The sequence below is a fragment of the Manacus vitellinus genome, unplaced genomic scaffold (genome assembly GCF_001715985.3).
Source record: "Manacus vitellinus isolate BGI_N305 unplaced genomic scaffold, ASM171598v3 scaffold_8_pilon, whole genome shotgun sequence".
NCBI classification, from domain to species: domain Eukaryota; kingdom Metazoa; phylum Chordata; class Aves; order Passeriformes; family Pipridae; genus Manacus; species Manacus vitellinus.
The window spans coordinates 17,566,731-17,579,470 of NW_021940864.1; the positions used below are offsets into that span (position 1 = coordinate 17,566,731).

Consider the following 12,740-nt stretch of genomic DNA (forward strand, 5'->3'; position numbering starts at 1 on the left):
GTAAATTCTTCTCCTTTGCTCAAGGTAGAGGGGATTTAACAACTATTTCTTGTGAATTTGATCATCAGAGGGTTGATAAAAAAGTCACCAAACCCAGGAAACACAAGGCTTTATTGGAGCAGTGCTGGAGGTTGTAGTAGGGAAGTACCTTGCAAATGGAGCATATTGTCTGCTTGATTATATTCAAATTACGTCCCCTTTTCTACTTGTGTTAATGTAATCAGAAGATGTAGTTGTTTCATATGTGTTAAATCTCTATCTGCGATTACAAGTCTGTTTAACTTTCAACAGTAACACCAGAGTCTCTAGAACTTTTTACCCTTCTTCCTTTGCCAAAATGCAGAATTGAAGTAGTGGGGAGTGAGGGAGAAGAGTGGGTTTAATTCCTGTGAGGCGAAAGACATTTAAGAGAAAGTAAAGTCCTGCCTTTATCAGTATGAGCTTTCATGAGGTGAGATCTAAAGTTATGTATAAATTCTGAATTAGTAAACTATTTTCAACTTTTGCATTTGGGCATGCTTGAGAAGATTTGCCAAGCAGAAAAACCCATGTTTGTTGTTCCGTTGTATAGTGTCCACTCACATTGTTTGTTGGAGCCAAAATATTTAATTATTTCAGTATGGGCAAAAGTTATGCTGCTTGGAAAGCAGCTATGTACTTCCCACTGCACCAGAGCTAACTCTGCATGTTTTGTGACCATCTTTGTTCCTCCTGGGATGCATGTAGCGCATTGAGGCTTATTGCAGGCATAAAGTAACTTAAAAGACTGGACTATAGATCATAGATAATTGTGTGCTAATAGCCGATAGCTGCATGTAAATAGGGACAGGAAGACGGTGGCAGCTTTGTCTGGAGAATTATCTGTGGTTCTCTATACAAAGAGTTTGTATAACTTGGAGAGCTGTCCATCTCTCCCCCAAAATGTTAGCTGCCTGGGTGTGCAGGGCCGCTGAGTGCTGCTCAGTCCAGCAGCTTCTTCCCCTCAGATCTGGGCCCCCTTCACACCTCCAGACCTCAGATGCTGGCAGATTTTAACACAACTGTGTGTGCTGGGAAACTGAGCTCATTAGATCAGACCGAAGGTGGAGTAATGCGGTGAGATAATGGCCCTGTGACAATGGAAACAGATACTTCACTGTGTCTCTTATGAGATCAGTTGCTCTGTGAGAAAACAACAACTGAAAAAAAAAAAACCAAAAAATCCAACTGCGCTTACGGAATGGAAAATGACTGGAGAACTGGTGTTTGGTATAACGTTTAAGCAGTGGAAGAAGTCAAGCCATCTTTTCGAGCATAATAGGTAACAGATTGTGTTTGTGAGGTATTTTGGATGTCATTTGGGACTTTTAGGAAGTTCATCTGCAGACCACAGCAGAAATGAGTGATGTTACTTTAACTGGTCTCTATTCAGATGAACTCTTGTGATCCACTGTAACTGCACAAGTATTTTTTTTTTTTTGAAGGGGGGTGGCATTATATGTTTAGTTGCCTGCTCTCAGCTTGCCTGTTTTAGAGCTACTTCTCATTTGTACTCCACTTTGTTATGATAAATGAGTGCCTTGGTGAGAACTCTGTCCTTTTCTATCCCGAGCCTGTAGGCTTTGGAAAGACGCTGTATGCACTTTGAGTTTGCCAGGAGAAAAAAAATGTAGTTCTGTAACGTCGTTCACTTTCAATGCTTCTCCTTTTATCTTCTATAACAGCTTGTGTTTTGAAAGTGCATTTTTAATTACATTGTTTGCATCTTGTATATGCACAATACATTCATTCGAGGGTATTTTTCTTGCAGTAGGAGGATGGTGATATGTAATAAGTCTGAAGAATAATTAAAACCTGTGTTAACTTGTGTATGTTTTCAGCAGTGATTGAACTTTGTGTTGAATCTCTGCTGGGTCCAAGATCAGATCTTAATCAAGTCGAAAGGAAGGAAGGGGTGAGGGGGAAGGAAGAGCTGGTTGTAGTTACATCTGTAAGTTCTTGCCAGTTTAAGATAAATGTCACCTGTCATGTTTTGTTTATTTTTTAAAGTACATTGCCTATAATTTTTTAGGTGTTTGCTCAAGATAGTTTTTGTGTATAACACTTACTGAGAGAGAAACAGGGAAAGTACGATAATGTTATGAATCAACATTTGGAGGTATCTTCACCCCTCCTGTATATGGATGGAGCCTCAGAGTTCTGTTCAGTGTTTACACTGAAGGGAAAAAAGCAGAGTAACCCGGGAAGGCTTTAACTGCATCATGATGTGGCAGAGTAAAGATTTAAATAACTGGAGATTTCCAGGAGAGAATATGGTAAATCGTTTCTTTTCTTTTACCTCGGAGAGGTAGAAATGCATGCCAGAATCGTCCAGATGCATGGTTTGAATCTGAAACTTTCACTTTCTGCACTAAATAGTAATTGCTTTATTATCAATTCGTTTTCTACAGTTTAGTTTTAGAAAAGGGGGAGAAGCCGGTTCTTCCAAGTCCCTTCCTACAAAAGGTGAAGGCGGTTAAGCATTCTTGAGCACCTGAAGACCCGAGCAGCTGTTAAAAATTTGACTTGCAGAACCTGTGGAAATGCTAATGACCTCACTTACTTCCCTGAAACATTATTAACGAGTGCTTTGCATTCATCGTGGCGTACTATATTCAAACTTGAGATGAGAAAAGGGCTGATTCAAGGGCAGTGATTGGAATCCTATTGCATAATATGCTTTGAGAAGGTGTTAATTTCTCTGTCTTTGAAAAGTACGGTTTTACTGTTGGCTTGTAGATGGTTTGACTTTGCCAGAGACAGCAGGTGAATTAACATGAACCAGCTTCGCCAAGGATTCTCTGATATCCTGCTCATACCCAGGTCAAGCTGAGGCATGTAACAGATGTTTTGAAATGGATAGTAGTTCTGAAGATGTCCCTAAAATGAAACCAAATTCAAGATCTGCACAGAAGGTTAAATGCTAGTTCAGTTTGGAAGAGTATATTTGGTCTCTGGAAGACATCCATTTGGTTTAATCTTATAAATCAAGTAAAAGTTTATCTAATTAAAACTCCCTACTTAAATGTCAGAGCACTTGCATTACTTTTTCTTGTGTGAAGCAAGTTTTTAGTATTTCATAAAATTATTTTTAGTGAATATACTAGACTTGCATTCACAAAAAACTTGATTATTTTTCAAAGTATGAACAAAGGGTGAAAACCTGAGAGGGACAAACATTTCTTTTTTAGGCTGCCAGCATTTTCCAAGATTGACTGTAAACTGTTTCCTTACAGATTGTGTCAGATGCTGCTGGAGAGGGTGTTGCCATCACTGGGAACAATACTTTCAACAACTGGAATTGGCCTAACGCTGTGATCTTTGCTGCTACTGTAATCACTACAATCGGTAAGTATTTACCATGTCAACTTTCCTAACTGTTGCCTAAAGTACGGGTTCACCTGCAGATTCATGGAAAGAAAAAATGAGTTTTTTGACACTCTCTCCATAGGCATACAGAAAAGTGTGCCTTTCCAATAAGTAAGGAATTTAAGGTGCTGTTGGGGGTGACTGGTGTCATTCCAGTTCCATTGATTCACGCACTCAAATTTCCAAATCATAAAATCCCAAAACAAAAGCATAACAAAGCATTCCATTAAACTAATGCCTAAAGCAAGTGTATATGAGGTTTTTGTACAGCAGTCCCGTTACACAGATGAATCCTCTGAAGCTACTGGATTATCAGTGTTCCTGGCTTGCAGAACAATCTAGACTTTTTAACCGTCTCTTAAAAGAAGGTGAAGCAGAACAACTGCTGTCTTTTAAATATCACTGTTGATTTGTGCTTGTAAAACCCTCTGCACTGAAAGAATTCTTTCTTGCTACACCTGCAATGCAAAAAAAAAAAAAAAGGAATGCAAAATAGCCAGACAAGGCTAGATGTATACACAAATAGAAGTCTTACTGTTAAATCATATGCAGTGCTGTAGTTTTCTTTATTATTTGAAACTCACAATACTCAGCTTGTAATATAACTTATGACAAAACGTTGAAGAATAACACACCTAAATAAGAAAGCTCTGGCAGAAGTTCAGAAAATATGCTGCTGATTCTAGAGCCTGAGTCTGTAATGCCCTGTTGGGTTCTGTGACCAGCAAAGAACTAAATTCAGTTGACATACCTTGCACTTCCTTGCTTTGCACTTAACTCACAAGCTCTTCCCCTGCCAAGGTACCAGGTGGTCACAAGTTAAATGTATAGTGGATCTTTCACATGGAAGCTAGCTTCAGACTGAATTTTGAATTTTTATTCTATAAAATTGAATCAATCAAGTTTTTAACACTGCTGCTTAAGGTTGGGGGATCATATTAGAAGTTTTAAGGTGAGGTTTATTTCATATTTATTCCATCTTGTCAAGAAAATGATGCACAAAATCTAGGAAACACTTGAAGTGCAGTAACCCTCTCAGCTTGCATTAATGGAATATATGTTTGCTAGAGTAGAACTGGAAGGCATCTAGACTCAGAAGATCAGCATCTGGAGTAAACTAAACATCTTATAGGTGAAATAAGGAGTGTCTGATACAGCAGGAGCCCAAATAATGTTTTGTGCTTAGGTAGAATTGCCTTGAATTCTCTTCAACAAGAACAGACGGAGCACATACTTATCTCTTTTAGGTTATGGAAATGTTTCTCCAAAGACACCCTCTGGGCGTCTCTTCTGCATATTTTATGGGCTTTTTGGAGTTCCTCTCTGCTTGACGTGGATCAGTGCTCTGGGGAAGTTCTTTGGAGGACGTGCCAAGAGGCTGGGCCAGTTTCTGACGAAAAGAGGAGTGAGCCTGGTAAAGCTCTTAGTTGTTTACCCTTGAACTATGTATTTTTGATGCATGAATTAAGCTTACATTTCTTAAGTTACCTGCTCATCTTGTAAATGAACACTTGCACAAATATGAATTTTCCCAAATGGTGTTGAATAGAAATAACTGAAAGGGGGGTTGGGTCTGATGAGTTAGTTTTGCAAGAAGTTTTAGCAAATGAAGTCTCATAGAAACCTTTAGTGCTAACTAAATGTATCTCCTTACATTAGAAACCTTTAGAACAAATGTAGGTGAGGCTTCATTTCACAGACATTTCAATCAAGCCCCTTGGGCACAGAAATAAGCTGTCCTGCTTTGTTCCCACCTGCCTGTATGCTAGCATGAGTACTTCCTGCTGTGCAGTGAACCAACTGGAAAATAACAGTTTCGTTCTGAGTTACTGGCTTGTGGGTTTTTTGTTTGTGGCATTTTGTTGTTTTTTTGGTGGAGGTTTGTTTTTTTTTTTCCTCTCCCTCCTGCATTCTGAGTGAGTTCCCAGTTCTAACTTTACACAGAAATGGGAGGCAATGCAGGGGCATAGTGCCTGGAGGACAGTGGAACTGGTTTGGGTCCTGGGTTTAGGAACAGAGCAAGAACTGAGAGGCAAGTACAAGAAACAGTAGTGAAATGCATGTGTACGTGCAGGTTTGTACAGAAGTTGCATGAGTGGCAAAGGGAAAGACGCAGAAGAAGGAGAGAAGCATCTTAAAAACATTTCTGATCTTTTTTATTCAAATGAATAAAAGGAAAGTTAGAGGTATTGACTGCTTTTTAGACTAGAGCACTATGTCCATATGCCATGCCTGTTTATAAAACATCAGGGACTCCTTAAACTTTCCATGAGTGTGAAAGAAAGCTATGAGGAAATAATCCTTTTTGAGCAAGTAGTTGTAAGAACAGGGAGTTCTGCCTGAAGGGAAAAAAAAAAGAAGGTGTGTTTACTTAAGTCACTTTTAGTGACTTTTAATTATGGTAGCTGAATGGTTAGCACAAAAATCTGAAATGTCTGGTACTGTCAGATAATTCTTGGTGCCACAGATGGGAAAAGAAAATTTTGGGATCTTTCACTGACTTTTTTTGTCTTTTTTCTTTACAGAGGAAAGCACAAATTACGTGCACAGCTATTTTCATTGTTTGGGGTGTCTTGGTCCATCTGGTTATTCCTCCATTTGTCTTTATGGTGACTGAAGGATGGAATTACATTGAAGGCCTCTATTTCTCATTCATCACTATCACCACCATAGGATTTGGAGATTTTGTTGCTGGTCAGTAATTGTATTTTATGTAATATATTATTACATGCGTAGTGTGGCGATTCTTTTTGAAAACTCTAATTTGAAAAGATATTTTCTAAGCTTTTCCAGAACATTTTGCTGAATAGAGCATTCAATTACAGTTGGATACTGATCCAATGGGCTAGATCTGGCTCTTCAGTCTTGGTGTAGATACCTAAGGCCTTTACTGGGCTAAGTCTGCAGCCAAGTTCTAGAGTTTGTAAGTCTTTCAGGTGCCCCAGGTCTGTATGTCAGGCAAAGAGCTATCCTATCCAGCATGATAGTTATGCACCTTTGGATAGGATCCAGTATCCTAAGCAGGATGTGTAGGTACTGGGCAATGCAGCTGTTTAGAACTAGTCAATGGGAAATGCTGAGAATACTCGTGCCTCCCTCCTAAACCTTTTCTTTGTCTAAAATCCACTGCTTTGTCCAGGGCTTTGGAGGTGGTCCTTAAAAGTGAAAATTTGAATTGTTTTCCCAAGGTAGGTAAATATATACACACCACAGTGGCAGGGATAAGACTTGTAATTTTCAACCAGGAAAATGTTCACTTTTCTAGTTTATAAGGAAAGGATAAATATGCTGCCGGAGCTTTTTGTTTGTCCAGTGGTCAGAATACATGTGGCCAAGGGATGTGGGAGATATGGGATTAACTTTTTCATTCAGAAAACTCTCAGATCCCCACTTGCTACCTCTCAGAGCAGTGTTCAAACAACTGGGCTCTATTAGTGTGGAAGGGAGTAATTCTCAGGGTCATAACTTCAAAGGTTTATCAGCTGTGAGTCTTCTTTCAGTAATGTTTTTGTTTTTACTTCCTTATAGGTGTAAATCCAGATGCAAACTATCATTCCCTTTACAGATATTTTGTGGAGTTATGGATCTATCTGGGATTAGCTTGGCTTTCGCTCTTTGTTAACTGGAAGGTCAGTATGTTTGTGGAAGTCCACAAAGCAATCAAGAAACGGAGGAAAAAAAGAAAAGAGTCATTTGACAACCATCCTAGGTCTAAAAAACCCCTTCAAATGGGTACCTCAAAGGATGTCAACATTTTCAGCTTTCTTTCAAAGAAGGAAGAGACCTACAATGATCTTATAAAGCAAATTGGGAAGAAGGCCCTGAAAACAAACAATGACAAAATGATTATAGTCGAAAATGCCAAACAAATGAATGCTAGTATAGATGTTCAGGTGACTTACACAAAGACAGAGTCATTTGAGTATGATGAGGCTTCCCTGGACATTCAAAATGGTCATGCACTGAGACCCCTGCATGATAAACGTATTGGAGACAGCCCTTTAGAAGGAACCATGTTTGTAAACCAGCTGGACAGGATTAGTGAAGAAGAAGGTGAAGTGTGGGATTCCAGAGACTATCGACCCTTAATATTTGAGAATGCCAATATAACATTTGTAAATGAAGATGATGATGAAGAGGAAGATATCTCAGATGATGAGGAAACATCAAAATCCTCCATGGATGATAATCTTGCAGAGGAATCTGAAACTGCAAAAAAACTGGTAAAATTCCCATCCTCAGATGAATCTACCTTTACCAATAATGAGCTAGAACTTTCTGTGCCTTATGAACAACTGATGAATGAATATAATACAGTAAGCAATGCGAAGGCTGCCACGTGAATCTTGTTTGACAGTGGTTTTTTGAAAGTGGTCAGTACATAAAGAACATATAGCAGACAAAGGAGAAAAGTATGTTTTTACAGCTTCTCCTGTCTCTTTGAAGACAAAAGCAAGTCCCAAACTAAGAAACTCCAGCTTCCTTTTCCCATCATAAATTGGCTTCTGAGCCCATCAGCTTTGCTTTTCTGAAAAACTTGTAAAATAACAGTTGAATTTGGAGTCTCACTCCTTCTTGGGATTTTATGGTTCTTGAACAACGTAGGAAGAAAAGACTGGTTAATACACTGGACCTGCTCTGGGTTCATGCATTTCATTGAGGAATTGGTTTGGGAGTGTAACTATACTGTGGCACAGAGACTGTTTTGAGCATCAAATGTGTTCGGTTACTCCATTAACCTTTCACTTCTGAAAACCTGGACTTGAATCCTGCTTTGATCACAAATGAAATCAAAGGGGTTGCCTGGCTGTACTTAGCAAGAAACTTTAGATGGGGTAGCAGGACACACAGATCTGAGCTGAGGTGCACTGGCAGACTGAGAAGGAAGCTTCTGAAACATCTGTCTAGAATATGTCAGTGCTTCTCGAATTATAGTGAATTCTAATTTCATAAATAAAATATTAAAATGAAAAATTCCAAAGGAATGGATTGAGAAGGAGCCCTCTAACAAGGAAGAATCACCCTCTAACAAGGAAGAATCATCTAGGAGGAAGCTTACCAATTGGGCTGCTAAACTGCACATCAGCCCCAGAACTGTTAGTGTTAGACTGGAAAACTTATTGATCAAAGCATGTATGAGCACAAGCAGGATGCAATGAACTTTTTTAATGTTGAAAGTGTCCTTCCACTGTCCATTTCCTAAAGGAAATACTTGAATGAACCTTATACAGTATCTATGTACAGGTGAAGTTTTATTGACACTGTTTGTATTAGGAAAAAATCACCTTGGGAGGCACAGATATTTTCCAAATGCCCTAATGCCTGTCAGAAGGGATCTGTAGCACTGCTGCTGATCTGTGCAGTGTGTTAGTCAGTATTGTTGTTTGATGTTCCTCCCTGCCTTGGTACTTCAGACTAGACTTGAATGGGAGATGATTTTTCAAACAGTTGATTACACTTCGCATCTTTGAGGGTTTTTTTAGAGTTTGACCTATGTGCATATACAATGGTTATTCTATCCCACTTTAAAGAAGGTTGGGCAATACCAAACCTTGGGCAAACTGAGATGTGATCAAGTGACTTCAGGCCATAAGGCACTTTTTTTTAAAAGGAACTTTGACTTTAAGCTTCTGAAAGTATTATCTTTTGACTTGGAGATGGGCTATTCGTTAGGAGGAAATATGTCTGCTCATAGCGTTTATGCCCAAATTGTTTTGGCTCCAAAGAAAATTTTACCATGGTTTTATTTTTCTTTCTTTTTCCATATCTGTGCATTAACCCTGACAACTCTTCCAAATGAGGCTCTTGATTACATGTTGGCAAAAGGTACTGACTTTAGTTGTATCCAACATACTTGGAACAAAAAATAGCTAAGACCTTTGAACCTTAACATGTTATGTTCTGCTGTTCTGTTTAGAGTATTTAAGTCATTCCAGTATGTCCGAAATTTTCCAAAAATCAGTGAACAGTTAAAAGTTTTCTCATTTTCAGTGTAATGCTGGCAGACTAACTTAGCTCTGTAAGAAAAAAGCCTATGGAATCTTGCAATGCTAATCTTGAATTACTAGCTATTTCAAATAACTGCAAATGTTGTCTGCATCTGGCCTCTTCAACAGAAGAAGGAGGATATGTGGGAAACTGGCACTTTGGTTGGATAGTGTTTTGATGGGAGGTTTTGAAGTCATCTACTGAGAAATGAGGGACTGTCATTACTAGTCTTTTTTTTTTCCTGGAATTTTCCACGCATATGACAATTTTTTAAATAGAAAAGTGAACACAAGGCTAGGGCCAACTCTGTTATACTACAAAAATGTGGGATCAACATAATTGGATGTGGTAGTTAATCTGTAATTTATGATAGTATTGCTGAAGAGAGAATTCTCTTTTGAAATCAAATTTTATTATATTAATGCAGTTTGGAGCAAGGGTGCTTGGATGTATTTACTTGTATCTGACAAGAAAGAGGGAGAGGCCATATCAAGAAGATTCTTATTTACTTCTGATAAGTTACCTTCATCCTCACTGTTTTAAAATGACTCCAAGCCCTTCAAGTATTTGTATATATCTGAAGGGTTGTGGTTGACAGCTATACCTTGTAACTGTAAGAAATGGTAGGTAAGACTACGTGTGTGATGCACAGAATACTTGTGTAGCAAGTCTAACCTTCTCTTTTTTTTATATTTTTTGTTTTAAAAAGTGCATATTAACTTAAAAGGATATGAGAAAGCACTCCATATAGCTTTTGCTGTCCTCCAGCTTGTCTTCCATTATTGATGCAAAGATTAAAGTTTTAGTAACAATTAGAAAGCTACAGGACAATGAGGAGACAAGAGACTTGCTGAAAGTGCGTGAAGTGGAAAAGCATAGTCCAATCTTCATTTAAAAAAAAAAGAAAAATTCTCTTTAATACAGAAATAATACAACCCAGACACTTGGCTGAGCTGCTTTCATTGGGAGGGGATGTTGCACACTGGAACCCAGACCGTTCTCCATAGCGAAGTGCACTTGTACGCCAGAGCTGAGAATAGATGGAATCTGTTTCATATTATCAAGCTAGATGTGGCTCTCTGGCCTTTCCCAGTGTAGTCAGCATAGACTATAAGTCAGCATAATAAGTATCATGGGATTTAAAGTAATAGTTTAAATTTATTAAAACAAAGTACAATATTCCCACTTTTTCAGGGAAACATGATCACACCTCACAAAACTGTTCTCAAGATATCCCACCATGTGCCTTAATGTAATCCTAACACTGGGAAAAAATTCCTTTTTATACAGGGGCCAACACCATTGGTCTCATTAAGCCCTACTTGTTTCAGTGTTTTGGAGGGGTTTAGCTGGTGCATAGCTTTCACACTGGCTCTCTCCAAAAGTTGAACCATTCCCAGGGATTTTAAAATTATGGTGCCATCTCAGAACTGCCGAAGTGCTAAGCAAGACAGCTTTTTGCCTGCCTGTCTTCCATGTCTTGAGAAAAGCAGCTGCCTGGGGGATCTAAGTTAATGTCTTTTTGCCTTCAGATTAACGTGTAGTGACTTGAAGGGGTGTCCAGGCTGGGTTTTGATCTAATCAACCTCAAAAGTGCCTCTGAGTGAATTCCTAGTGCTACTTGGCTATGTCTTGTAATTATTTCAATTATTTGGTCAATCTGGAAGGATTTTCTTTGGATGTCAATTAAGATTTCATTTGGCTAACTAATAGTATTAACACTTTTCTTGATGCTGTGGAGTTGGTTTTACAGGTGAAACAGGTCTCTTCCTGGAAAGAGAGGAAAGGGGGATTTTTAAAAAAAAAAAGAGAACAAGCTTAAAAGCACGTGTAAGGAAGGGATGAATGGCAGTGGAAACTCTTCTTTTCTGCCTGTTGCCTACGAGTAGGTTGTATTTCCAGTCACATCCTGTGAAAGATGGATCCACTTACTAATTTTGCGAAGATGAGCCAGTAATTTAAATTTTTTTTTTTTTTTTTCAAAAATTAAAAAATCCTGAAATGTGACCACAGAAGTCTGTTCTTACAAAAGACCTTTTAAGTGCTATAGACTGTGTGACCCCATCCTTCATGACATCATTGTGACGCTTCTTGGTTTTTTATTGTGTTATTGAAGCCTCTTTTTACCAGAAGGGCATCGTTTTCAGATACCTGTCTTGCATCAGGCAATCTAACACATCTGATACACTGGTACGAAATCACTGGGGAAATACAAAATTGGAGTGTTAAATTTTTCTGAACTAATGATTCGTGAATCTGTTGCTGGCAATGGATATCACAAAACATGCAGAAGTAAAACCAGACTGATAACAGATCCATGGTGACACATTTGTATATGTTGGGATTTTATATTTCCTCCAGTTGATCTGGGAGAGTGTGTAGAGACAGACAAGCACCAATGATGAGGAGAGCAAAAAGCAGTATACAAGTCTGTTGACCTAAACAAAAGAACTCTGTTTTAGACTTGTAATTTTTGTGCCTTGTCGGATTCATTCCATTTGTGATGGACTTAACTTTTAAAAATCAACTTGTCTTTCATATGGCTTTTGAAGTTTGTACAGTTCTGACTCTTATCACTCCATAATATGCCTGTCTGTCTGTTCTTTGTTGCTGATTGTCACTGGGATCACACTGTATGTAAATATTTGCTAAGTCTTTGTAAAATGTAATTTATTTTAATATTTTGCAATAAAAATTTTACAATTTATCCTCTGTGTCATGAGAAGAATGGTAATTGAGATTTCTTTTTACAACTACCTGCACTTGTAATGCACCTCACAAATGAGACTGGTCCTGGGCCAAAGAGCTGGAAGATAAGGAGCCAAAAAAGCTAGTTGTTTTATGCAAGCAGATGTCTGAACTTATATGGGGTATTGATGACTTCAGTTCAATGGCATCTGGTCTTCAATTAGATACAGCATACCAAAATATTATTTGATGTGGATTTTGGACAGCTGTTAAAAGATAAACTGAAGTTTATTTTGGAGGCTGTGTTTTCTCAGGGGGCTGCTTGTAAAGAAGATGCACTGAGATGGGAAGTGTTAGAGTTAATCAATATTACAATAAAATAAAATGGACATTTATGGCTGTGGTCTGAATCTTAGGCTAGAGCTATTAAAATATCTGAATAACTGTTTATGAATTTTCACAAGATTTCTAGTAGCCGTGCTTACCATTTTGCAGGCTAGAAGTATTTGCAGTCCTTCAACTCCAGCAGTTTCCTTGAAACACATTGGAAAATAGCTAAATACCTGCTTTAACGGGCAGCAAAATATGACTTTGTGATACCTATGATAGAAATGGAGCCATCTGAAGAAAGTGGGACAACCTCAGCCTGAGGAGGAAGAGACTGAACCTTTTCAGCA

At 38.4% G+C, this 12,740-nt stretch overlaps 1 protein-coding gene across 1 annotated transcript; it reads left to right on the forward strand.

Moving 5' to 3' along the window:
- Positions 1-3,248: 3,248 nt before the first annotated feature.
- KCNK5 (potassium two pore domain channel subfamily K member 5) lies at positions 3,249-12,082 on the forward strand (the record flags this gene model as incomplete). Its single annotated transcript, XM_029965104.1, has 4 exons — positions 3,249-3,366; positions 4,635-4,801; positions 5,913-6,081; positions 6,916-12,082. Coding segments are annotated over 4 exons (1,269 nt in total), but the record flags the coding sequence as incomplete, so codon positions are not given.
- Positions 12,083-12,740: the final 658 nt, after the last annotated feature.